The sequence below is a fragment of the Henckelia pumila genome, chromosome 1, assembly GCF_033568475.1.
Source record: "Henckelia pumila isolate YLH828 chromosome 1, ASM3356847v2, whole genome shotgun sequence".
NCBI lineage: Eukaryota > Viridiplantae > Streptophyta > Magnoliopsida > Lamiales > Gesneriaceae > Henckelia > Henckelia pumila.
In genome coordinates this window covers 12,706,643-12,733,482 of record NC_133120.1, presented here as the reverse complement: position 1 = coordinate 12,733,482, position 26,840 = coordinate 12,706,643, and the positions used below count along the sequence as shown (strand labels likewise).

Here is a 26,840-nt window from a genome sequence, read left to right as displayed (position 1 = left end):
CAGCTCCAAAAGAACTAGAATGGAAAGGAGAACTCGGAATTTTCAAATGAAAGTGAAGCCTCGGCCTTCTATTTATAGACAACGATCGGAACTTCCGATCCTTGATCGGAACGTCCGAACCTCGATCGGAACGTCCGATCCTGCCATCGGAGCTTCCGAAGATCCTGATCTGCCACGTGTAAAAATATCACTTGTTGACTCCGGATAGGGGTGATCGAAGCTTCCGATCCTGATCGAAGCTTCCGATCCTGATCGGAGCTTCCGATCTTGCCACACGTCATGCCTGATGTAATATTGATCGGAGCTTCCGATCCTGATCGGAGCTTCCGATCTCACCTTCGGAGCTTCCGAACTCTACCCAAGTAATTATGATTAATTCCTTAATTACTGATTTGGTTACGGGCTACTACAATAGGCCTCCCTTGAAGAGATGGTCAATATGCTTGTAACTTATGAAGCCACTTTAAAGAAGGATAAACCGGTTCTCTTGGTGGGCTCCTCTTCTTCTGCTAAGAAGGGGCCAAGTACAAAGGGTAAGAAGCGTTCTGCCCCATCCAAGAAAACCGGACCCGAGAAGAAAAACAAGATAAAGGCTTCAAACGTGGAAAAATCCAAGGATGTTTGCCATCACTGCAAGAAACCCGGTCATTTGAAACGTAACTGCAAGGAATATCTCGAGCAGTTGCGAACTGCGAAGGGTATGTTTTATATTGAAATAAATGTTTCACTTAATACTACTTCTTGGGTATTGGATACCGGATATGGATCTCACATTTGCAATGATTTGCAGGTGATGACAAGAAGTCGCAAGCTTAGGATGGGTAAGACCCAGCTGAGGCTCGGAAATGGTTCTCGAGTTGAAGCCAAAGCTGTGGGAGACATTTGTTTAATTTTGCAGAATGATTTGAAGTTATTTTTTAGAGATGTTTTATATGTGCCAGATTTGGTTAAAAACATTATTTATATTTCTATGCTTGATAGAGATGGTTTTTCTTGCAATTTTGTGAATGAGATTTGCAATATTTACAAGAATGAATGTTTAATTGGATGTGGACAACTTGAAAACGATCTATATAACTTAAAATTAAAAGACGTTCCAATTAATTATGTTGATAAACCGGTAACAACAAATAAAAGAAAAATTGATAATCAAAACCCGGCAAACCTTTGGCATGCTAGGCTAGGTCATGTTTCCTCAAGGATGATGAACAAGCTAGTGGGAGAGGGCATGTTTGATATGTCTGATATTAACTCTCTACCTACTTGTGAGTCCTGCCTGAAAGAAAAAATGACTAAATCTCCTTTCAAAGGAAAACCTGAGCGTAGTCAAAATCTATTGGATTTGATCCATACAGATGTTTGCGGACCATTTAGTATTGGTACAAAATTTGGTCACACCTACTTCATTACCTTTACTGATGATTATTCTAGGTATGGGTACTTATATTTGATGAAATATAAGTCTGAATCATTTGAAAAGTTCAAAGAATTCAAGGCTGAAGTAGAAAACAAACTAGGTAAGAGTATTAAAGCACTTCGATCAGATCGAGGTGGAGAATACTTAAGTACCGAGTTCTTGGATTATCTAAAAGAGAATGGGATTCTCTCTCAGTGGACTCCTCCTATGACACCTCAGCTGAATGGTGTTTCGGAGCGTCACAATCGAACCTTGTTGGACATGGTTTGATCTATGATGAGCTTCACTGAGCTCCCACCTTCGTTTTGGGGCTATGCTCTTGAAACGGCGGTATTGTTGTTGAACAACGTCCACACTAAAGCAGTGGACAAAACACCATACGAGTTATGGAATGGCAAAGCTCCTAAGTATTCGTACTTGAGAATTTGGGGATGTCCTGCTTACATGAAGCAGACAGTGGGAGATAAGTTGGATAGTCGATCCACCTTATGTTATTTTGTAGGGTATTCGAAGAATTCAATCGGATATTATTTCTATCATCCTACTGAAACAAAAGTGTTTGTTTCAAGGAATGCCACCTTCTTGGAGAAGGAGTTCTTATTGGATAAGAAAGGCAAGATGATGGAACTCGAAGAAATTCGAGAAAAACCCGAGATACAAAATAACGATCCTATACCTCAAGAATCATCACAAGACACGCCTATTACTAGAAGATCCAAGAGGAATTCTAGGCCTCCTATTAGATATGGTTTTCTTCTTAAAGGGGATCAAAGTGAACCCGACATTGGATGTGATCCGAGAAACTTCAAGGAAGCAATTTCTGATGCTGATTCGAACTTATGGCTTGAAGCTATGCAGTCGGAAATAGACTCAATGCATGCAAAACAAGTTTGGTCTTTAGTAGATCCTCCCGATGGAATAGTTCCAATAGGGTGTAAATAGATCTACAAGAGAAAGCTTGGGCCTGATGGTAAGGTACTGACCTACAAGGCACGATTGGTTGCAAAAGGTTATACTCAAAGACAAGGAGTTGACTATGATGAAACCTTTTCACCAGTCGCAATGTTCAAGTCCATAAGAATCCTTATTGTCATAGCAGCTTGGTATGACTACGAGATATGGCAAATGGATGTGAAGACTGCATTTCTTAATAAAAACATTAAGGAAGAAATCTATATGATGCAGCCCGAGGGATTCACATCCATGGAAAGTAAGCATAAGGTATGTAAGCTTCAGAGATCGATCTATGATCTCAAACAGGCATCAAGAAGTTGGAACCAGAAATTTGATGAAACAATAAAGGACTTTGGTTTCATCAAGAACCCAGAGGAACCGTGCATGTACAAGAAAGTAGTTAAGGATGCTGTGACATTCTTAGTACTTTATGTTGATGACATCTTACTCATTGAGAATGATGTAGGGATGTTGCAGTCAACAAAGATATGGTTGTCAGGTAGATTCTCGATGAAGGATTTGGGTAAGGCATCCTATATTCTAGGGATACAGATCTATAGAGATAGATCTAAGAGAATGATAGGACTTACTCAAGCTACCTACATCGACACTATATTGAAAAGGTTTTCAATGGATGAATCCAAGAGAGGACATCTACCTATGTGTCATGGAGTCTCTCTATCCAAGTCTATGTATCCCAAGACTGACGAAGAGATAGAGAAAAAGACACACATACCATATGCGTCAGCCATAGGGAGTATCATGTATGGGATGATATCTACCAGACTGGATGTGGCATTTGCACTAAGTGTCACGAGCAGATATCAAGACAATCCTGGTCAAATGCATTGGAAAGCCGTGAATGATATTCTTAAGTACTTGAGAAGAACTAAGAATGTATTCATGGTTTATGGAGGAAGAGATCTGAAATTGGAAGGCTATACCGACTCTAGCTTCCAAAGTGACATGGATGACTCGAAGTCAACCTCTGGATTTGTGTTCATGCTCAATGGCGGTGCTGTCTCTTGGAAGAGTTCCAAGCAGGACACCACAGCGGATTCTACCACTGAGGCAGAATACATTGCGGCATAAGCTGCTGCTAAAGAGGCCGTTTGGATGAGGAATTTCGTCCAAGAGTTGGGCGTTATTCCTAAAGCTGTTGGTCCAGTCCCGGTGTACTGTGACAACACGGGTGCCGTTGCTCAGGCAAAGGAACCAAGGTCTCATCAAAGATCCAAACACGTACTGAGGAAATACCACATCATCCGGGAGATCGTGAAAAGAGGAGACATCACTGTCGAGAGAGTGGCCTCTGCAGACAATATCGCTGATCCACTTACTAAGCCCTTGCCAGGACCATTATTTGACAAACATCGCGAAGCAATGGGACTACGTAGTATGACTAGTTGGCTTTAGGACAAGTGGGAGATTGAAAGAGTTGATGCCCCATTAGCCAACTTGTGGCTAAGGGCTTTGAGAGTCTCTTTTTGTAAACAATCTTTGTTTAATATAATATACGTTCTTTAAATGGCGTTCACTTTATCTTATTATTATATAATGATATACTATTGCTATTTTGATAAAGACCTTGAATATACTAAAGTAAGATGAGATAGTGAATATAGAGAGATCACTGTCATGAAACACATCTTATGTTCACTGTATATTCTAAACAGTTCCTAGTCAATTGAGCCGTCCACAAATAAGGATAAGGATCGCTCGAGATTGAGACTAGCATTTGCGATACCGAGTACCATGTTTCATTGGTATGGAACATAGAGATGTTCGAGGCATGCAAATGGATATTCATATGATGAATGATCGAACTACCCTATCCGGATTTTCCAAGTGGTTATCACTTATCGAGTGGATAAAGTCCGCGGTTTTGGTTGTACACCATTAGTCCTTACTACTTGAAACATCATTGAGACTCTATATGCTAGTACTATACTTTGACTCGTTTACCGACTCTATTGGGGTCAAAAGGTGTCGGGATTGGGTGCAGTTACGATACATATAGGAGTCGATGCTTTGTTGTCAAGGATTCACCACATGCTTGCGAGCGTGGATATCCTATGTGATCTGAGGAGATATTAGTGTGACAAATCTCTGGCCAGAGTACATGATGTGCTTTAAGAAATGGTTTCTTAGTAGCACATGTGATGTCACTATTTGATCTTCAAGCTGAATTGCATAGTTATCGAATCTCGAACGACTCTCGATTTACCAATGGTTGTTGATTCGATCGGGATATATGGATGAAGGGACCGTACTGTACGCTAACCAAAATCTATTGGTTCTTGCAGGCACTATCAGTGATACCTAGGGAATCATGGGGCGATGTTGCTAGGCGCTCTTACCATGATTCGTTGGGTAAGTCGGAAATTGTTGTTCCGAGTCACAAGGAGTTGTGAGCCCACGGCTAGCTATATCCCTGAACCATTGAGGGTCACACAAGTAATGGATTTCTAATCCCCGTTGAGATAATTGAATTTAAAGAGTTAAATTTAGTGAATAAAGAAGTAAGACTTCTTATTTAAGAATATAGGGAGTAAGATTTCCTAAAATGACATAGTGATGGATATTTTTGAAAATCACTGAATTTGGATTCAGAAAATTTATCTTAACTTTAAAAGATGCAGAAATGGTTTCTGTGCACATTGGTGAAATTGGTTTATCAATCTGAGTCACGATGAATTTTATATTAATTTCTGAACATGCGGGCTTTGCTTGTCAGGCTTGAACTTATGACTAATGGGCCCTAAGCTGTTAGCAGCCCACATTATAAATAAGTTATTTCAGTGCAGAAATTACAAGTAACAGGTCACAAAATTTCGAAACCTAGAGAGCCTCCTCTCTAGAATTCGGCCGCCCCCTTCCCTCACAGTGTTCGAAATTCAGTCAATTTCTGAATTTGCAGTCTAATTTAACAGATCATATCTGTTCTATCTCATCGTAGAAACTTCTGATAGACTTTCTAGTACAGTCTATCAGAGGGATTAAACTTCTGTTCGTGACCTGATTGAAGAATTGTTTGTTCCTGGTATCCCGATGAAAGCCCATTATCTCAAGTCTCAACCTAACGAAGGTCAAACAGCCTACTGTTCTCAAGGAGACAACCTAGAACAAAGCCCAACGTTCTAAACCGAACAATACCCTTAATGCCTCTAGATGAGTCCACTCATCGTTGGCACTAACTTAGTCCACCGACTACTAGGTTAATCCTAGGAAAACGCCCAGACTAACCACAATTCAAACAGTCACAGTCGGCCCACTCAAATCCCATGAGCTGCAATAGTTGAACACTAATCAACTAAAACAATGTCAATCCTAGCAAAATCTCTCGCAATTATTCACGAATTGCTGGATAAATAAAACATGTATCATTGCTTCCATTTACGTACAATTTCTCAATTACAATCCCACGTAATACATACAGTATTCAAAATACAATGAAATATACAATCGAACTTTAAATGATACAACTAAAGTATGATGATTCATTTACAACTGAAATACTGTTTACAACTACATCAATACAGTATTTAAATCATCGTACTAGTCTTCGTTTCTTGAGCATGAAGCTTCTAATCGACGCACGCATCGATACAAGCATACTCCCGACCAAGTCTCTCTACATGTCCTCCTACGAAGAACTCTGGAGAAATGGCTCGTGATAGCTAACCAGCTATGCTCTGCGTCAGTGCATGTCAGTCGACCCCTTCTGCTCACGATCTACCATCAGCGTTCTTCTTGTATTCATATCATGCTTTTGAACATGAAGTTTCCCGTGTGCCTACCGAACATATCGATATCAGCATACCGGCAAAACCATGTTCTGCATGAGGTTAAAGACCTCACTCTCGAAACCTGTCATGCTTTAGGCACTCGAGGCATTCTTTGGTGAAGGTCTATCTGACAATCTCTCCAACTATGACTGGAGAATCTTCAGAGTAGTGTCATCATGGTATGGACTGTACAGATTCAAGCATCAAGTGCGTCCCATCCAATGCTCTGCCACTGCCTCTGTCATCCGGTACTCGATCCAAAGCTAGGATCCACATGAGTAGAAGTCTTGAAAACTCGGATACGATCCATCACTCTTGTCCGCACTTGCTGGAATCCCATAAGCCAAATCTTCAGAAATCCTACCGATGATGATAGTCACTGGGCAAACTAATTGCCGCATCATCACCTCTTCCAAGGTCTCATCAATCCTATAAGGATAACCCAAAGTCTTTATTACTATATCCCAAGTCTCTTGCATGCATATGCTCTGATACCAATAAATATAGTGACCCTACCCGGATCCACTACCTAATCAGAGTTTAAGAGCATAATTAAACATGCATTAAATAAATCGCTGCGGAAGATTTAAATAAAAACAGATCGGCAGAATACAACCGGTTAAATAAATTCGATTTATACAACCAAATCGAATAAATAGCCTAAAGGCAAAACCTACAGCTAATCCTGCTGTCTTCACTGGTCACTGGCTACTCCCAGCTCCGGGTGCTCAATCCTGTACCTACACCTACCCCGTCGAATGGGGTGTCCAAATATACAGAAAAGACTGGACGTGAGCTCTAAGCTCAATACGAAAGCACTGGGTAAAACATACAAATATGATGCATGCAAATGATAGGGTATCCATATCTGGGATAACTGTATATAACTGCTCAGTAATGGCGCCTAGGACATGAGTGGTACAACCCGGGGAGCAAACCCTGCGTACACTGCTCATTCCTACAGGACGTAGACCGTGTCCCCCAGATGCTAACTACCCATGACCCGTCAGTCACTGAGCACTAGACATCAACCGTCCAGACAGGGCTGAGCGACCCTACGTGGCTCATCTCACAAGATGGACAGACACAATATGATATGCACATGCTGCATAATAAATGACATACAAAATGCAACATATAAGCATGCAAAACCCGCTGGCAATCTCAGTCTGTACTTGCGTACCTTACTACAGGCAGTTCCTAGCAGTCCCACTCTAAGTTCCAAGCCTATCATCAACTCTACAATGCAAATATCCATGCATTATTATTTAAGCTCTAAAAGCCTTAACTAAGCTATTGCATACTCCTAAATAATTTAAGGAGACCATAGCTATACCTGCGTTCGTCGTCAGCCCGCTGATGACAATTGCCTCAAAACTAGGCCACAGCTCCGCTACTACGCCTGGATCGCTATGCCACTTCCGGATTCCCACTAGGATGCCTAGAACTCCCTAGATCTGAGTTAGAAGGCTTAGGAATCAGAGAGAAGAGAGGGAAAGGTGCACTTGAAAATGAAATCTCGCCCCCCTATATATAGACGGAGTTCGGAGCCTCCGAACCCGGTTCGGAACGTCCGAACACGATCGGAACCTTCGATCCTGTCTTCGGAGCGTCCGATCACCCCAATATTACGTCAGCCATGACGTCACCTTGCTGACATAAGCGATGACGTGTGCACTGGTCCCGATCGGAGCGTCCGATCTCGCCGACGGAGCTTCCGATCCACTTCGGAGCCTCCGATCCTGAGTTCGGATCCTCCGATCCAGTTCGGAGCCTCCTGACTTGGTTCGGAGCTTCCGAACCATCCGAACCCTTGGAACCTTCCCAGCTATTTTCGAGTGTCCTGAATCCATTTCTGGACTCCGTTAACCCATTTGGGATTTTCTTAATCATGTTTTACTTAATCTAAATATGATTACACGATTAATATATTCATTAATCGCTAATTTTGAATACGAGTCACTACACATAAAATAATCCTTAGCATAACCTCTTTGTTTTTATTATTTTTTTACAATAATTTAATATTTTTTATTTTTTATAGTTATTTAATAAAAAACGAACTGTACATTAAACTAACCAAAAAATGAACACCACAAGCACAAAACACGCAACGAGCAAAAATGCACCTGACGCTAGCAATTCGGTACACGGTTTTATATTAAACAACGCGTTATCAGTTACCATACCTTCCCATTTCATGACTTCCTCTGTAGTTGCCGCCTCTCTGCCCAGCGGAAGGGACGCCAGTTGCCTTCTGTACCGTTGTGATTTCACGCGGCACTCGTTACCACGGGCCAATGGCGGCCGGAATCTTTCGATTCATCGGAAGTGGAACGAGAAGAGGAAGAATAACATGAGAGAAATTGCCTGCGCAAAACGACAGGAAAACGCTTTGCAGTACAGGAAACTCGGCGATTCCGACCTTTTTATCAGCGAGATAACTCTTGGAACAGTTAGTTCTCTTAATTCCAATCCCTCATTGATTAATTTAGTCGTGTTTCATTCCCATGAATGCAACTATGATGGATTTCTGTTACTTTTGCTGTCAAGTTTAGGATTTGGGGAAATTTTGCTTTGTTGAGAACTGATTATGACATAGTGCTGATAGGTTTGAGTCTGAATTGTTCTTTTGCCCCCCTTCCCTCCTCAAATTTTGCAGATGACATTTGGGCAGCAGAATACAGAGAAGGAGGCTCACGAGCAACTTAGCTATGCGTTTCAGCGGGGCATTAATGCTATAGATACTGCTGAAGTGGTAAATTTCAATTGAAATGAGACTGATTGTGCTCCATTGATGATATAGTACTGCAATTTGACATTGTTAACATTGATACGAGGGATTGAATAAGAACATTTATCTAGTTAAGTATCTTTCTTACAATCCCAAAATCCGTGCATAAGTGGAATAAATACGTGAAATTTCCGTGGCAAACAAGTTCTATCCTCAACAATTTCTTAACCAAACCCAATCTAGTAATAGCAGTTCACCTTGACCACGTGATTTTGCCTCATCATCTACATTTACATTTATGGGATTTTTAGCGTCTCAGTGATTAAGAGCAAGAGAACAAGATCTAGAGAATGTTGATAACCTTGGTCTAGAAATAATGTATCTTAAACACATCAAAACCGCAGGAAATTTAGTTTTCATTGTCGATGATCTTTTTGTGATGAATTCTGCAAAAATATCAACTAGTCTCATTGTTGGAAGTCATTTTTGTGGTACTTTATGGTATTAAAATGTTTTCTTGTTTGAATATCATACATTCTTTCCTCTGTTTTTTGGAACACGTGTTTTTTGTCGATTATCTGAATATGTCGTTGCTTGTAATTGCATTCTCTTGATAACAGGAATACCAGATTAATTTTTATTTTTTGATGAATAAAATAATTATTTCTCCACTTTAGCATTTTAGAATAATCTGCACCATGGAAATAGGAGTTAACACTGAAATCCTGAAAATTTAGTCATAAGGAATTAGATGGATTTTGTTTCTCCCTTACGTTTCTTTTTTCTGTCGTTTCACTATTGGTTAAGTTACTTTCTGCACACTCTTCCATATCTTACAGTATCCAGTTCCACCGAAAAAGGAGACACAAGGACGGACAGATATTTATATTGGTAACTGGCTAAAGTCTCAGCCTCGGGATAAGGTACACTGTAATTATTTTAGTCTAGTATCTATATATTTTAAAAAATTTTAAATCTAAAAAACTTTAAATCTAACACTACGTAGTGACAATTTAAACAAGAGATTTCTGGGAAAACTATCTTCTTTATTGACAAAAGGAATTACAATATATAAACATCTAGAATAATCAAATCCCTTGATCCTAGCATAATCAAATCCCCTATTTTAGAAAGAAATAGAACATAATTACAGTAAGAATATATACAACAATATAATAAGGAAATAATATATTGACAGAATATATTGACATCCCTCCTGATGCGGGTAAATTTGTCAGCATCAATTTTCCACTGAGAAACTTGTGTCGTTGGCGCGCCAAAGCTTTGGTAAAGACATCATCTATCTGAAGATCGGTAGTGATATGAGGAAGAGTGATAACACCGTTTGTGAAGGCCTCCCTGATATAATGACAGTCCACCTCTATGTGCTTGGTGCGTTCGTGGTAGACTGGATTTGCAGCTATCTGAATAGCACTGGTATTATCATTATTGAAGTGGAGTAGGAGCTGTTTGAGGAAATCCAAGTTCGGAAAGAAGACCACGTAACCACACAATTTCAGAACAAGCTGCAGACATGGCTCTATATTCAGCCTCTGTGGAAGATTTAGAAACACTATCTTGCTTCTTGCACTTCCAAGAAATCAAGGCATCGCCAAGGAAAATGCACCAGCCTGTGGTAGATTTTCTGGTATCAGAGCATCCAGCCCAATCAGCATCATTGTTTGCAGTCAAATGAACAGCTGATCCAGTAGGAAAACTCAACCCACGAGTAGGTGACCGAATTAAGTATTGAATAATGCGACGAACAGCAACCATATGAAGATGTCGATGCGACTGCATAAATTTGCTAACAATATGGACAACATAAGAGATGTCAGGCCTTGTAATAGTTAGGTAGATGAGACTACCAACAAGTTGCCTGTATAAAAAAGGATCAGATAAAAGCTCGCCTTCGTCTTTCCGATATTTAACATTCACCTCCATTGGTGTATCAACAGCAGTAGCATCCTTTAAACCAGCTAAATCAATGAGATCTTGGATATATTTATGCTGATTTAGGAACAAACCATGAGCCCGAGAGTGAAACTTCTAGGCCTAGAAAATATGTGAGATGTCCAAGATCTTTCATTTGAAAAGTACTATGCAACATATTTTGGAGCTTAGTAATCAGCCCATTGTCATTACCAGTGATGATAATATCATCGACATAGACCAAGAGAAATACCATACTGTTTGTTGTCTGATGAAAGAAGAGAGACGTATCATATTGACTCTGTGTGAAAGATGTTAGGAATCAATCCGGAAAATTTGGTATTCCGAGAATGTTAACAGACAACCAAACAAGAACAATAACACAATCCCAGAACAGATAAAACCAACGCATACAGATCAAACGCTAACTCACGCGAAAGCAATAAACAACACAAGTGTTTACGTGGTTCGGCAAGGAACTTGCCTACGTCCACGGAAGAGCAACACAACACTTCTTATTAATCACCCACAGAACAATCCTAGCTCAAGAACAGAGATTATCACAGAGATGGACTAAGACAAACTTTCAAGCTAGATACAGACTCAATTAAAGCATTAAATCCTTGAATTCTTATCGTCACAATCTTCGCTTAGTTTTCTACTCCAAAATTTCTCTCTCAATATATTCTGAAAAATTTGATTTTCTGTTATATTCGTTGCGGCCAGCTTCCATCTGCTTATATAGAGAATTAAACCGACTTTCATTTTGGGCTTTACTCAACAGTAACTTACGGCCTAATTATAAAGTCAATATGATCCAACCCGATAAGCCTTCATTCATAGTCTGATCTGCTCTTGTACTTCGATCTTCATTGATCTGCCTTCAAGCTTACAACTTTACGAAAACTTCATCTGACTTCCAACCAAGTCACATTACTCGAACAATCGATCTGCATGAACTCATCCGAAGACTCATCTGACCATCACTTCGATCTGATCTCAGTATTCGATCTGCACCATGAATTCATCTGATCACTGAACTCATCTGATCTGCACTATTTGATCTGATCTCTTTTCTATTCCCATTCAATCTGATAGAAGCATACTTCAACAATCTCCACCTTGATTCTTTCAGGTTGAATGATGCTCTCCATCCTAGCCTCCTTGGCTAATTTCCAATCACCGCATTAACTAAGTCCAAACATTTCTTGAACTTGTATGCTGGCAGTAATTTCGTCATAGTATCTGCAGGATTTTCTTCTGATTCTATCTTCACAAGGATCACATCTCCTTTTTCAATTACATCTCTGACGAAATGCATCTTCACATCTATGTGTTTCGATCGTTCATGATAAACTTGGTGTTTCGTCAAGTGTATTGCACTTTGATTGTCACAGTGCACCATAATTTGATCTTGTTTTACACCCAACTCCGCTATCATACCTTTTAACCACAATCCTTCCTTTATGGTCTCGGTGACAGCTATGAAAAGGGCAACCACTGACTGTAAATTTGACTTCCAGGTGATCGCTGTGCCATAAAAGGTGAACACATAACCAGTCAATGACTTTCTCGTGTCTAAGTTCCCAGCAAAATCTGAATCCACATATCCAACTATCGGATCAATCCCATCTTGCTGTTTTTCAAACTTCAACCCCAACCCAGTTGTGTTTATGAGATATCGGAGAATCCATTTCAGAGCTTCCCAATGATATGTTCCCGGATTAGCCATAAATCTTGACACTACACTGATTGCGTATGCCAAATCAGGCCTACTACACACCATTCCATATATGAGACTTCTCACTCCGCTAGCATATGGAATACCAGCCATCTTCATTTTGTCTTCCTCACTTTCAGGTGACTGATTTGCAGATAGCTTCAAATGCTGTTCCAAAGGGGTCAAGACAGACTTTGCTTGATTCATGTTATACCTCAGAACAACCTTATTCTTTTCCTGTTTCTCACTATGTCCATGCCCAAAATTCTCTTCGCTTCTCCCAGATCTTTCATCTCAAACTCTGAGTTGAGCTGTTGTTTCAAGGATGATATCTCTGTCCTACTTTTACTTGCAATCAATATATCATCAACGTAAATCAGTAGATACAAGATAACCTGCCCTCCATCCTTCTTCAGATAGACAAATCTGTCATATTGGCTTCTCACAAAACCAATATCAATCATGAACTCATCAAACCTCCTGTTCCACTGCCTCGGACTTTGCTTCAGCCCATACAATGATTTTCTCAGTAAGCAGAATTTGTTTTGTGCTTTTTGGTGTATGAAGCCCTTAAGTTGTTCCATATAGATGGTTTCTTCCAGGTCACCATGTAGAAATGCAGTTTTCACATCCATCTGCTCAAGCTACAACTCGAGCTGATTCACCAGTGCTAACATAATCCGGATGGAACAATGTTTGACCATTGGAGAATATACCTCATTAAAATCTATCCCTTCAACTTGACCAAAACCCTTTGCAACCAATCTTGCTTTATACTTAATCTGATCTGTACCAGGATTTCCTTCCTTCTGTTTATAGATCCACTTGCATTCCAATGTCTTCTGATGCTTCGGTTTGTCTACTAATGTCCAGGTTTGATTTTTCTCAAGAGAGTTCATCTCTTCATTCATAGCTTCAATCCACTTATTTTTCTGTTTACTCGTCATAGCTTCATCATATGTATTAGGCTCTGAATACTCCACCTCCTCCGCTACTGTATGTGCATACCAAGCCAGATCAGCTTCACCAAACCTCTTGGGAGCTCTGATCTCCCTTCTGGTTCTGTCCCTTGCAAGATTATAGGTACTCAAGTCCTCTGTTTGATCACTCGCTGTCATATTCTCATCTTGCATCTCTTCTGACCCTTCATCTGGCACAGAAGACTCCACCTCAATCGGTAGTTTATCATTCACACTGATCTGACTGTCCTTTTCATCTGTATTCATTTTATATCCCAGTTTGGATTCATCAAAGTTCACAATCCCTGGTGTTGAAGCACTTTGGACCTCTTGACTCCAGGTTCCAAACTTTATAACCCTTCACACCATCCGGATACCCAATGAATATACATCTGACTGCCCTTGCTTCCAACTTGTCCTGTTTCAGATGAGCATATGCAAGACATCCGAATACTCTCAAGTTTGAGTAGTCTGCAGGTGTTCCACTCCACTTTTCCATTGGTGTCTTGAAACCAATCGCACTGGATGGACACCTATTGACCAAATAGCATGCAGTAGATAATGCTTCTTGTAGTAGCCCGTAACCAAAATCAGTAATTAAGGAATTAATCATAATTACTTGGGTAGAGTTCGGAAGCTCCGAAGGTGAGTTCGGAAGCTCCGATCAGGATCAGAATGTAGTAACCCAGATACCATTTTAAGATAATAATATGTTAAACATGATTAAGGGTTGGTATTTAACCAATTTCGGAGTGTTATTGGACTTCAGAAGTAAAATTTGGGCTTTTTCATTTTGGGCCGGATAGTAAGTTCCGATCCCGGATAGTAAGCTCCGATCCCGGATAGTAAGCTCCGATCGGAACGGAAGCTCCGATCCTGGAACGGAAGTTCCGATCCCCAGCTGTCAAAAATGATCGATGACTCAGTCGCGAGTTTTGACAAGTGTCGGTCATAGAGCAGATCGGAAGCTCCGATCGTAGATCGGAAGTTCCGATCCTGGCGTGGCAGACATGCACGCAATGAGCTGGATCGGAAGCTCCGATCCCGAAATCGGAAGTTCCGATCCTGGCCGAGAAATTTGGCTATAAATAGGGCCGTTCAGAGTTCATTTTCAATTATGAATTCCCGAGTTTCCTTCTTCAGTTATATAGTGTGAGTTATACACTTGAGGGCCCTATCGGTTATAATAGAGGTTCTGGAATAACCAAGGTGTGGTTATAGTCATCCGGGACTAGCGACTCCAAAGGGCTAACTACGGACGAAGGTATGGTCCGAGAATCTATTTAAGTTTTGGGAGTACTTATTAGCTTAGTTAAGTCTTATAGAATTTATGTAGTGATACGGTGAACTTTTGAATATAGGCTTGGAACCTAGGATCCTATTATACTTGAACTAGCCTAGAGGTACGTACACATTGACTGAGATTGCCAGCGAGTATACATGTTTATATGTTGCATTTATTTGGCATTATTATATGGCATGATGTATGATTTACCGTTTTCTATACTCATATGTCATGTGCATATACACGTTGAGCCTATACCTTGTTATACCTGATTATAGAGCCGCTCAGCTCTATACTCGATAGTCTGTCACTGAGAGTACCGCGACGGCGGGGGCATTTATGTCTGTCTACTCTGGTGTACTAGACGAGTGTGGTTGCACCCAGAGGTTGATCCGTGCGGTGGCAGCACTCATATGGCGCCGGTTCTGAGCATGATTTTTCAGATGACCCTGTACCAGTCATCATGTTGCATGCATTATATACATATGTTTACTCATGTCTATGTACTGGGCGTAGCGCTCACGTCCTAGTTGTTATCTTGGACACCCTATTCCATGGGGCAGGTCGCAGGATGGACGAAACTGGTAGGTCAAGGCAGGACTAGGGAGCAGGAGCTTTGAAAGTTTTTATACAGCATGATTTATTAGCTGTATAATGTTTACTTTTAAGAATTTCGATATGGTTGTATCACTACAGATTTAAGCCTGGATTACATTACTAAGCTGATATGTAAATTATGGATTATGTTTCCGCACGTATTTACTCTGTTAAGTAATTTGCTGTATTAAGTTTAATGCATGCTATTAGTTGCCAGTTAGTAGGTGATTCCATGCAGGGTCACTACATTTTTGGTATCAGAGCATGCATAGATTTTGGGATTAGTACTTGGGATTTAGTTTAGTCTTGAGTAATTTTTGCGCATTTGGGATTTTAATGTGCAATTCTTTTCAGGATATGGCTGACGAGAGTCACGGTAGTGTTGGCCAGGGAGGTGGTCATCATCATCGTCATCACCGACATCATGATGATCAACATCGTCATCATGAGGGTAGACGTCGCTACTCTATCAATAAGTTCATGCAAGTAGGACCGAAACCCTTGGTGGGAGGCGAGAATCCTGAACAGGCGAGGAGTTGGATGTCTAAACTCGAGAGTACTTTTCGTGCTTTCGATTGTACTGAGGATCAGAAATTGGAAGTTTTAGAATTCGTTCTAGAGGATAGAACACGTTTTTGGTGGGATGCCAAAGCTGCTCTGGCACGTACTGAGAGAGGACAGGTGACTTGGGGGGATTTCTGTCGGGAGTTCCAGAAATTGTATTTTCCTCCGGCTGTTCGCCAAGCACGATCTATGGAGTTGCTTACTCTGAGGCAAGGATCAATGACTATTGATCAATATCAGCAACGATTTCTTGATCTGCTACCTTTCAGTCCTCATATTAATGAGAGTGATGCATCGAAGTACAATATCTTTTTACAAGGTTTGAACCAAGATATCTACGCACAGGTTGTCGTCTGTGATGACCCGGTGTCTTATGAGACTTTGGTGAACCGTTGCCGTCTTGTGGAGACCAGCAACAGGCGTGGACAGTTGATGATGCCAGCACAGCCTAGTGGATTTATTGAGCCTCGAGCTCAATCTGTTGTGTCATCTGTACCTACGTCTTCTTCTACTCCTACTACTTCGTCTGGTTCTCGTGGTTCACGAGGTACTTTTCGCTTTGGGAAGAAGAAGAAGAAGGAGGAGTTTTGTAGCCACTGTGGTGGGAAGCATCCTGCAGCTTCATGTCGGAGAGCTACTGGGGCTTGTTATATTTGTGGTCAGCAGGGACATCTGCGGAGAGATTGTCCTCAGCGCATGGGTTCTGCTAGTGGATCGGGATCCCAGGTTGGATCTCAGGCTTCTACTTTTCCACGTCAGCAGCCAGCACCACAGAGTTCTTCTGGTTTTCGTCCCCAGACTCAAGGGCAGGTGTTTGCTCTGTCTCAGGAGCAGGCTACTGAGGGAAGCGATCGCATGTTGGCAGGTAACTTCTTGTTATGTGGTATTCCTGCACTTGTATTAATTGATACTGGAGCATCGCATTCCTTTATTTCTAGTCGCTTCGTTAAGAGACATAGATTACCTTACGTATCATTAGATATGGATTTAGTTGTATCTACTCCGTTGGAGCAGGAGGTAATAACTAAGCGTCTAGTGATGGGTTGCCTTCTGGATTTTGAGGGTAATGTGTTATCGGCTAATTTGATGATATTAGCGATGACGGATTTTGATTGTATTTTGGGAATAGATATGCTGACTTTGTATCACGCTACTGTGGATTGTTATCAGCGTTTGGTACAGTTTCATTCCGTTGAGGGTGATAGCTGGTACTTTTATGGTGAGGGTGCGCGACCTCCGATGCCACTTGTTTCGGCTCTGAAGGCATGTCATGTCTTGGAGTCAGGTGGGGAGGGCTACCTCATCTATGCAGTTGATATGTCCATGAGTAGTACGGGTATTGATCAGCTACCGGTTGTCAGCGAGTTTCCTGACGTATTCCCTGATGAGATTCCTGTTTTTCCTCCGGTTCGAGAGGTTGAATTTGGTATTGATCTAGTACCAGGAACTACGCCTATATCCCGAGCACCTTATCGTCTGGCACCGTCAGAGATGAGGGAATTGAAACAGCAGTTGCAAGATCTTCTTGATAAGGGATATATTCGTCCGAGTGTTTCTCCGTGGGGAGCACCTGTTTTGTTTGTCAAGAAAAAAGATGGATCGATGCGATTATGTATTGATTACAGGCAATTGAATCGTGTCACCATCAAGAATAAGTATCCTTTGCCGCGGATTGATGATCTGTTCGATCAACTACAGGGTACTTCTGTTTATTCAAAGATAGATCTGAGATCTGGATACCATCAGATGCGGGTACGAGACTCAGATATATCTACGACTGCTTTCAGGACCAGATACGGGCATTATGAATTTTTGGTGATGCCATTCGGTTTGACGAATGCACCGGCAGTCTTTATGAATCTGATGAATCAGATATTTCGAGATTGTCTGGATAGATTTGTCATCGTCTTTATAGATGATATTCTTGTTTATTCTCATGACAAGGATGAGCATGCACAACATTTGAGGATTGTTCTACAGACGTTACGAGATAAGCAGCTTATGCGAAATTGAGCAAGTGTGAATTCTGGCTTGATCGGGTAGTATTTCTCGGTCATGTGATTTCGAGTGAAGGGATATCTGTTGATCCTAGTAAGATAGAGGCAGTGCTGAACTGGTCTCGTCCGACGACGGTTGCTGAGATTCGTAGTTTCTTGGGTCTAGCGGGATATTACCGTCGGTTCATCGAGAATTTTTCACAGTTGGCCAGGCCTTTGACTCAGCTTACTCGGAAAGATGTTACCTTCATTTGGTCCTCGGATTGTGAGGAGTCATTTCACGAGCTGCGTAGACGTCTTACTATTGCACCTGTGCTAGCTCTACCTTCTGGATCAGGAGGTTATGTTGTCTATACTGATGCCTCTGGTCAGGGGTTAGGATGTGTTTTGACACAGCATGGACATGTTATTGCCTATGCTTCTCGACAGTTGAAGTCGCATGAGAGTAATTATCCAGTGCATAATCTCGAGTTAGCCGCCATTGTATTTGCGCTCAAGATTTGGAGACATTATCTTTATGGCGAAAAATTTGAGATATTTACGGATCACAAGAGTTTGAAGTATTTATTCACTCAGGCAGAGTTGAATATGCGACAGAGACGCTGGATGGATCTCCTGAAGGATTATGATTGTGAAATCAAATATCATCCAGGTTCTGCTAATCTTACTGCTGATGCCTTGAGTCGGCAGGTGAGACTGTCTGCACTTCAGACTAATGAAATATCTCATATGATTCAAGAGTGCTGTTCATTGAGTTTTACGCTCAAGCACAAGAAAGGGAGGAATGGGATTCGTTTGTATACTATTCTATCTGAGCCGGTATTGTATTCTCGGATCAGAGATGCTCAGATATCTGATGTTAAGACTCAGCGATTGGCACGTCTAGCCAATGGAGTTAATACATCTGGATTCCATTTTCCGGCAGATGGTTTATTGTGCCTATCCAATAGAGTGGTTGTACCAAATGTTGCGGAGCTCAGGAACGATATTCTATCTCAAGCTCACAGGAGTCGATTATCAGTTCATCCTGGAAGTATGAAAATGTATAAGGACTTGCGAACTAGATTCTGGTGGAAGGGAATGAAGCGAAGTGTTTATCAGTTTGTTTCGAGATGTTTGGTTTGTCAACAGGTCAAGGCTGAACATCGACGACCAGGTGGATTACTACAGAATCTTGAGATTCCCGAATGGAAGTGGGAGCACGTAACTATGGATTTTGTCACCCACTTACCTATGACGTCACGTCAGTGTGATGCTATCTGGGTCGTTGTTGACCGTTTGACGAAATCAGCACATTTCATTCCTTATAACCGGGAGTATTCTTATGATCGCATGGCACGCTTATATATCCAGGAGATTGTGCGATTACATGGGATTCCAGTGAGTATTGTCAGTGATAGAGATCCGCGATTTACTTCACGTTTTTGGGATAGTTTTCAGCAGGCGTTGGGTACCACTCTGAGTTTGAGCACTGCGTATCATCCGGAGACTGATGGGCAGTCAGAGCGCACTATTCGTACGCTGGAGGATATGCTACGTTCTTCTGTCATGGACTTTGGTTTATCTTGGCAGGATCAGTTACCTTTGATTGAATTTGCCTACAATAACAGTTATCATCGTAGTATTGATATGGCACCTTTCGAGGCATTGTATGGTCGACGGTGTCGTACTCCGTTATTCTGGGATGAAATCGGGGAACGGCAAGTCGAGGGTCCTGAATTGGTGCAGCAGATTGTAGACAAAGTAGATTTGATCAAGCATAGGATCAAAGTTGCTCAAGATAGACAAGCCAGTTATGCAAATATTCGCCGCAGACCACTTCAGTTTGAGCCTGGTGAATATGTTTTTCTGCAAGTATCACCTTTCAGGAAGGTGATGAGATTCGGTGTGAAAGGCAAGTTGTCTCCTCGTTACATTGGGCCTTTCCAGATACTGGAGAAGATCGGAGATGTTGCTTATCGTTTGGCTTTACCGCCATCTCTTTCCAGTATACACAATGTTTTTCATGTGTCGTTGCTTCGACAGTACATAGCTGATGAATCTCATGTGATTCAATCTACTGATATTCAGCTAGAACCAGATCTGTCTTTTGTGGAACGACCAATCTGTATCCTAGACAGGAAGGAGAAAGTTCTTCGGAACAAGACTATACCACTTGTGATGGTACAGTGGCAGCGCCGAGGCGTTGAAGAAGCAACTTGGGAAACTGAGAGTCGTATGCGAGCAGAATATCCTGAGTTGTTTGCTTTGTATTTTTTATTACCATGTAAGATGTAATTACCGTTGTTGTAATAAGACATGGTTTGATGTTTCATATTGTTATCTTTATTGTCTTTAGATGTTATTTCGCGGACGAAATATCTAAAGGTGGGGAGAATGTAGTAACCCAGATACCATTTTAAGATAATAATATGTTAAACATGATTAAGGGTTGGTATTTAACCAATTTCGGAGTGTTATTGGACTTCAGAAGTAAAATTTGGGCTTTTTCATTTTGGGCCGGATAGTAAGTTCCGATCCCGGATAGTAAGCTCCGATCCCGGATAGTAAGCTCCGATCGGAACGGAAGCTCCGATCCTGGAACGGAAGTTCCGATCCCCAGCTGTAAAAAATGATCGATGACTCAGTCGCGAGTTTTGACAAGTGTCGGTCATAGAGCAGATCGGAAGCTCCGATCGTAGATCGGAAGTTCCGATCCTGGCGTGGCAGACATGCACGCAATGAGCTGGATCGGAAGCTCCGATCCCGAAATCGGAACTTCCGATCCTGGCCGAGAAATTTGGCTATAAATAGGGCCGTTCAGAGTTCATTTTCAATTACGAATTCCCGAGTTTCCTTCTTCAGTTATATAGTGTGAGTTATACACTTGAGGGACCTATCGGTTATAATAGAGGTTCTGGAATAACCAAGGTGTGGTTATAGTCATCCGGGACTAGCGACTCCAAAGGGCTAACTACGGACGAAGGTATGGTCCGAGAATCTATTTAAGTTTTGGGAGTACTTATTAGCTTAGTTAAGTCTTATAGAATTTATGTAGTGATACGGTGAACTTTTGAATATAGGCTTGGAACCTAGGATCCTATTATACTTGAACTAGCCTAGAGGTACGTACACATTGACTGAGATTGCCAGCGAGTATACATGTTTATATGTTGCATTTATTTGGCATTATTATATGGCATGATGTATGATTTACCGTTTTCTATACTCATATGTCATGTGCATATACACGTTGAGCCTATACCTTGTTATACCTGATTATAGAGCCGCTCAGCTCTATACTCGATAGTCTGTCACTGAGAGTACCGCGACGGCGGGGGCATTTATGTCTGTCTACTCTGGTGTACTAGACGAGTGTGGTTGCACCCAGAGGTTGATCCGTGCGGTGGCAGCACTCATATGGCGCCGGTTCTGAGCATGATTTTTCAGATGACCCTGTACCAGTCATCATGTTGCATGCATTATATACATGTGTTTACTCATGTCTATGTACTGGGCGTAGCGCTCACGTCCTAGTTGTTATCTTGGACACCCTATTCCATGGGGCAGGTCGCAGGATGGACGGAACTGGTAGTTCAAGGCAGGACTAGGGAGCAGGAGCTTTGAAAGTTTTTATACAGCATGATTTATTAGCTGTATAATGTTTACTTTTAAGAATTTCGATATGGTTGTATCACTACAGATTTAAGCCTGGATTACATTACTAAGCTGATATGTAAATTATGGATTATGTTTCCGCACGTATTTACTCTGTTAAGTAATTTGCTGTATTAAGTTTAATGCATGCTATTAGTTGCCAGTTAGTAGGTGATTCCATGCAGGGTCACTACACGGAAGCTCCGAACAGGATCGGAAGCTCCGATCGATATTACGTCAGGCATGACGTGTGGCAAGATCGGAAGCTCCGATCAGGACCGGAAGCTCCGATCACCCCTATCCGGAGTCAACAAGTGATATTTTGACACGTGGCAGATCAGGATCTTCGGAAGCTCCGATGGCAGGATCGGACGTTCCGATCGAGGTTCGGACGTTCCGATCAAGGATCGAAAGTTCCGATCGTTCTCTATAAATAGAAGACCGAGGCTTCACTCTCATTTGCCAATTCCGAGTTCTCCTTTCCATTCTAGTCCTTTTGGAGCTGTTCTAGTCTTCTTAGTCTTGGTCCGGAGGTCGGCGAGGCGTTCGGTAGTCGTAGCGGAGTTGTGCCCAAGTTCTGGAGGCATCGACATCAAAGGGCTAACGACGGACGAAGGTATAGCTTTTGCTTCCTATAAATATGTAGGAGTATGCAATAGTTTAGTTAAGGCTTTTAGAGCACTTTAATGATAGTAGTAACATTTGGCAGTGTAGAGTAGACTATAGGCGTGGACCTAGAGTTGGTAGAGCTTGCACTGTTTTGAGGTACGAAAGTACTGTTCGAGATATCCTGACTGAATATGCATGTATTATGTGACTGCATGATTTATATGCCATGATATTATGCTGCATTCATTTGCATCTTGCTGTATCTCTTTCGAGATGTCTGTTAGTAGGGTTGTACCCTATCCTATTAGTGGATGGACTTCCATCGATTTGGGTCCGGCGTATCCACGGTTATCTCGGTATGGGAGCCACCTCCTGAAGCGACGGCACAGCGTGCTACATACCAGGGCCCGGTCTGTCTCTGTTATCTGATCCTTGACCTCGAGTCTATAGGGAGTTCACTTTTCATGCATGTATACTCATACTCTCGTACTGAGCGTTTTATTCTCACGTCTCGTACTCTGTATTTTCTGGACACCCTATTCCATGGGGCAGGTTTGCGATTGGACGAGGAGGGTGGATCCAGGAGGGGCTAGTCAGTGGTTGGCCAGCTGGAGCTTCGTCTAGGTTTTATTACTGTTGTTTGGGTTTATACAGCTATTCGATTTGGTTGTATATTATTAGATAAATTACAGATTCCTTTACTTGGGATTGTATATTTGTTTATGGATTCCGCAGTTTTATTCTGATATCTGTTTATTTAAGTTAATTGCATGCATAAGTTCTGTTTAGTAGGTGATCCGGGTAAGGGTCACTACATTTCTTCAAAGAAGGACTTAGGAAGAGAAGCATTGATCAACATACATCTGACCCTTTCCAGAAGAGTTCTGTTCATTCTCTCTGCCTGACCATTTTGCTGTGGTGTTCCTGCCACTGTTCTGTGTTTGGTAATGCATTTCTTCTTACATAACTTCACAAACTTGTCTGCTAAGTATTCCAGCCCATTATCTGTTCTCAGGTGTTTATCTCTTCGATCACTCTTGTTCTCAACTGCCAGCAGCCATTCTCTGAACTTGTCATATGCTTCGTCTTTAGTCTTTAAGATGAATATTCATACTCTCCTTGAGTAATAATCTATCAAAGACATGAAGTATCTTCTGCCTCCACCATGAGTTTTTGTCCGAGAAGGACCCCATAGATCTGAATGAATGTAAGCCAATGGTTGCTCAGTTGTGTGACTTCCTTGACCAAACGATACTTTTTTGATTTCCCAATAGCACAGCTATCACACAACTCCAGTGATTCGATCTTATCTTCACCTAACAGACCCTGTTTAGACAGCTCATGTAATCTTCTCACTTACATGTCCAAGCCTTAGATCCCATAGCTTGGTCCTGTCTTGCTGTTCCTGAATACTTGCCGTACTTCCAATAATCGTGTCACCTTGTAGTACATACAGGAGGTTCCTTTTGACAGCCTTTATAACAACAAGAGATCCTTTTGACACTGAGATACTACCTGCTCCTCCTGATTTAAATGAGTATCCCTAAGCATCAAGGGTTCCCAGTGATATCAAGTTTCTCTTCAATTCGGGCACATACCTCACCTTTGTGAGTACTCTGTCGATCCCATCATGCATCCTTATTCTGATATTTCCAGAGCCCTTTATTCTGCATGATTGATTATTCACCAACAGTACCATGCCCTGATCGGCTTCTTCCAGCTTTTCAAACCAAGATCTTATCGGACACATGTGAAAGGAGCATCCTGAATCCAATATCCACTCGTGGTTTTGATCACCTTTAGACAACACCAATATTTCTGCAGAGTCATATCCATTTGAAGCTATGGCCAGAGTACCATCTTCCTTGGGTTTTTCCTGTTGCTTCCCTTTCCTTTCTGGACAATCTCTTCTATATGCCCAACCTTTTGACATGCATAGCACTTTACATTACCCAAATTTCTGTTCTGGTATCTTCCTTGACTCTTCGATCTGGACTTTGACCTGTATTTCCCACTGGATGTCCTCTTATCACTTCTGCCTCTCGCCGTAAGACCTTCTCCATGTGATTCAGTGTTTGTGTTTGACTTTCTCTGAAGTTCCTTAGATTGAATAACAGACATAACTTCTTCCAATGTTATCGTCTGTTCTCTTCCATAGAGCAAAGCATCTCTGAAATTTTCATATGCTTTTGAAAGAGCATTCAGAAGTATCAAAGCCCGATCTTCATCCTCAAGCTTTACTTCAATATTCTCCAAGTCATCCAATATCTTGGTGAATTCTTCGATCTGGTCTTCCAGGTTCTTCGCATCCTTGATCACAAAAAAATACAACCTCTGTTCCATGTATAGACGGTTAGCCAGAGATTTCTTCATGTATAGATTCTCAAGCTTAAGCCACACAGCCGCTGCCGAAGAGGTCTATCTCCCAGACAGAGAATAATTGCATTATGTGCTTTCTCGAGCAATTCATCCTTGTTCTTGATATCATCAGACATCTCCTCCTTCTTCTTAAGAGCTTCCACCAATACTTGTTGTATCAGGATTGCCCGCATCTTAATTCTCCAGAGCGAGAAATCGTTCTTGCGCGTAAACTTCTCAATATCAAACTTTATTGATCTCACCATCTTTGCTTAGTTTCCCACGGACGGCGCCACTTGTTAGGAATCAATCCGGAAAATTTGGTATTCCGAGAACGTTAACAGACAACACGCACAAAAACAATAACACAATCCCAGAACAGATAAAACCAACGCACACAGATCAAACGCTAACTCACGCGAAAGCAATAAACAACACAAGTGTTTACGTGGTTCGGCAAGGAATTGGCCTACATCCACGGGAGAGCAACACAACACTTCTTATTAATCACCCACAGAACAATCCTAGCTCAAGAACAGAGATTATTACAGAGATGGACTAAGACAAACTCTCAAGCTAGATACAAACTCAATTCAAGCATTAAATCCTTGAATTCTTCTCGTCACAATCTTCGCTTAGTTTTCTACTCCAAAATCTTTATTTTCTTCTCTCTCAATATATTCTGAAAAATTTGATTTTCTGTTATGTTCGTTACGGCCAGCTTCCATCTGCTTATATAGAGAATTAAACCGACTTTCATCATGGGGTTTAGGTCAACAGTAACTTATGGCCCAATTATAAAGTCAACATGATCCAACCCGATAAGCCTTCATTCATCAGTCTGATCTGCTCTTGTACTTCGATCTGCATTGATCTGCCTTCAAGCTTACAGCTTTACGAAAACTTCATCTGTCTTCCAACCAAGTCACAGTACTCGAACAATCAATCTGCATGAACTCATTCGAAGACTCATCTGACCATCACTTCGATCTGATCCCAGTATTCGATCTGCACCATGAATTCATTTGATCACTGAATTCATCTGATCTGCACTATTTGATCTGATCTCTTCTCTATTCCCATTCAATCTGATAGAAGAATACTTCAACAAAAGAGAAGTAGAGAAGAGTGCTGCGAAACTTCTCAAACCAGGCTCGAGGGGCCTGCTTCAACCCGTACAAAGAATGTCGTCGCTTTCAAACTTAATGAGGAGCTGTGATTGACATACCGGTTGGAAGTTTCATGTAAATCTCTTCTTTAAGGTCCCCATGCAAGAAGGCATTTTTTACATTTAGCTGATGTAAAGGCCAAGATTTAGAAGAGGCAAGAGCAAGAATGGTTCTCACAGTGGTCATCTTAGCAACTGGTGCAAATGTTTCGTCATAGTTGAGACCATATTCCTGTTTGTTACCAAGAGCAACCAATCGAGCTTTGTTTCACAGTATAGATCCACTTACTACCAATGGGCGTAACATTTGAAGGACATGAAACAATGTCCCAAGTATGATTGTCCTCAAGTGCTTTAAGCTCTGCTTCCATTGCTTGCTGCCAACACTCATGTTCTATAGCCTGTCTATAACAACTGGGAATAGAAATAATTGACAAAGTAGTAGTCATAGCAACAGGGTTGGAAAAACCATACCAATCAGGAGGTTTGTGAGGTCTAGAGCTTCTGCGGAGGGGCACTGGATCATTGGAAATGGGTGGAACAAGATCAGATGTCGCAGGAAGATTGGGAGGGACTTCAGCGGGACCTGAAAGATGATTAGATGCAGCAGAAGTGCGACGACGATAAACATAACCAAGGTGAAATTTTTGTACTGTTTTTGGAGACTCAAGAAATTGAGGCAAAACAAATACAGAGGGAGACTCTAAAGCCTGTGATGTGTTAAAAAACATCTGATTTTCAAAAAATATTACATTCCTAGATACACGAATCCGCCGGCCATGAGGATCATAGCAAAGGAACCCTTTTTGAGTTCCAGCATATCCTAAGAAAGCACACTGGACAGATTGGGCAGCAAGTTTATGTCTCTCATGTGCAGGAAGATGAACAAAGCAAACACACCCAAAACTACGAAGATTAGAATAATCGGGTGCATGCCCGTACAAGCGAAAGTAGGGAGAATCATTATTCAAATTGGGAGATGACAATCTATTGATCAAATAAACAGCCGTAGACAAAGCTTCACACCAAAATCGAGAAAGAACACAAGACTCAATTAGAAGAGTTCGAACAACATCAAGAAGATGACGATTCTTCCGTTCAGCCACACCATTTTGTTGTGGC

General features: G+C 41.5%; 1 protein-coding gene across 1 annotated transcript in view; it reads left to right on the top strand.

Annotated features, from left to right (window-relative positions):
- The first annotated feature begins 8,323 nt into the window (after window positions 1-8,323).
- Window positions 8,324-26,840, top strand: part of LOC140889938 (uncharacterized) — a 30,804-nt gene continuing 12,287 nt past the window's right edge. The window contains exons 1-3 of the mRNA XM_073297684.1: window positions 8,324-8,614; window positions 8,822-8,917; window positions 9,733-9,816. Coding sequence (XP_073153785.1) covers window positions 8,360-8,614; window positions 8,822-8,917; window positions 9,733-9,816 — 435 coding nt within the window. The 5' untranslated portion in view covers window positions 8,324-8,359. The remainder of the gene's footprint in view (window positions 8,615-8,821; window positions 8,918-9,732; window positions 9,817-26,840) is intronic.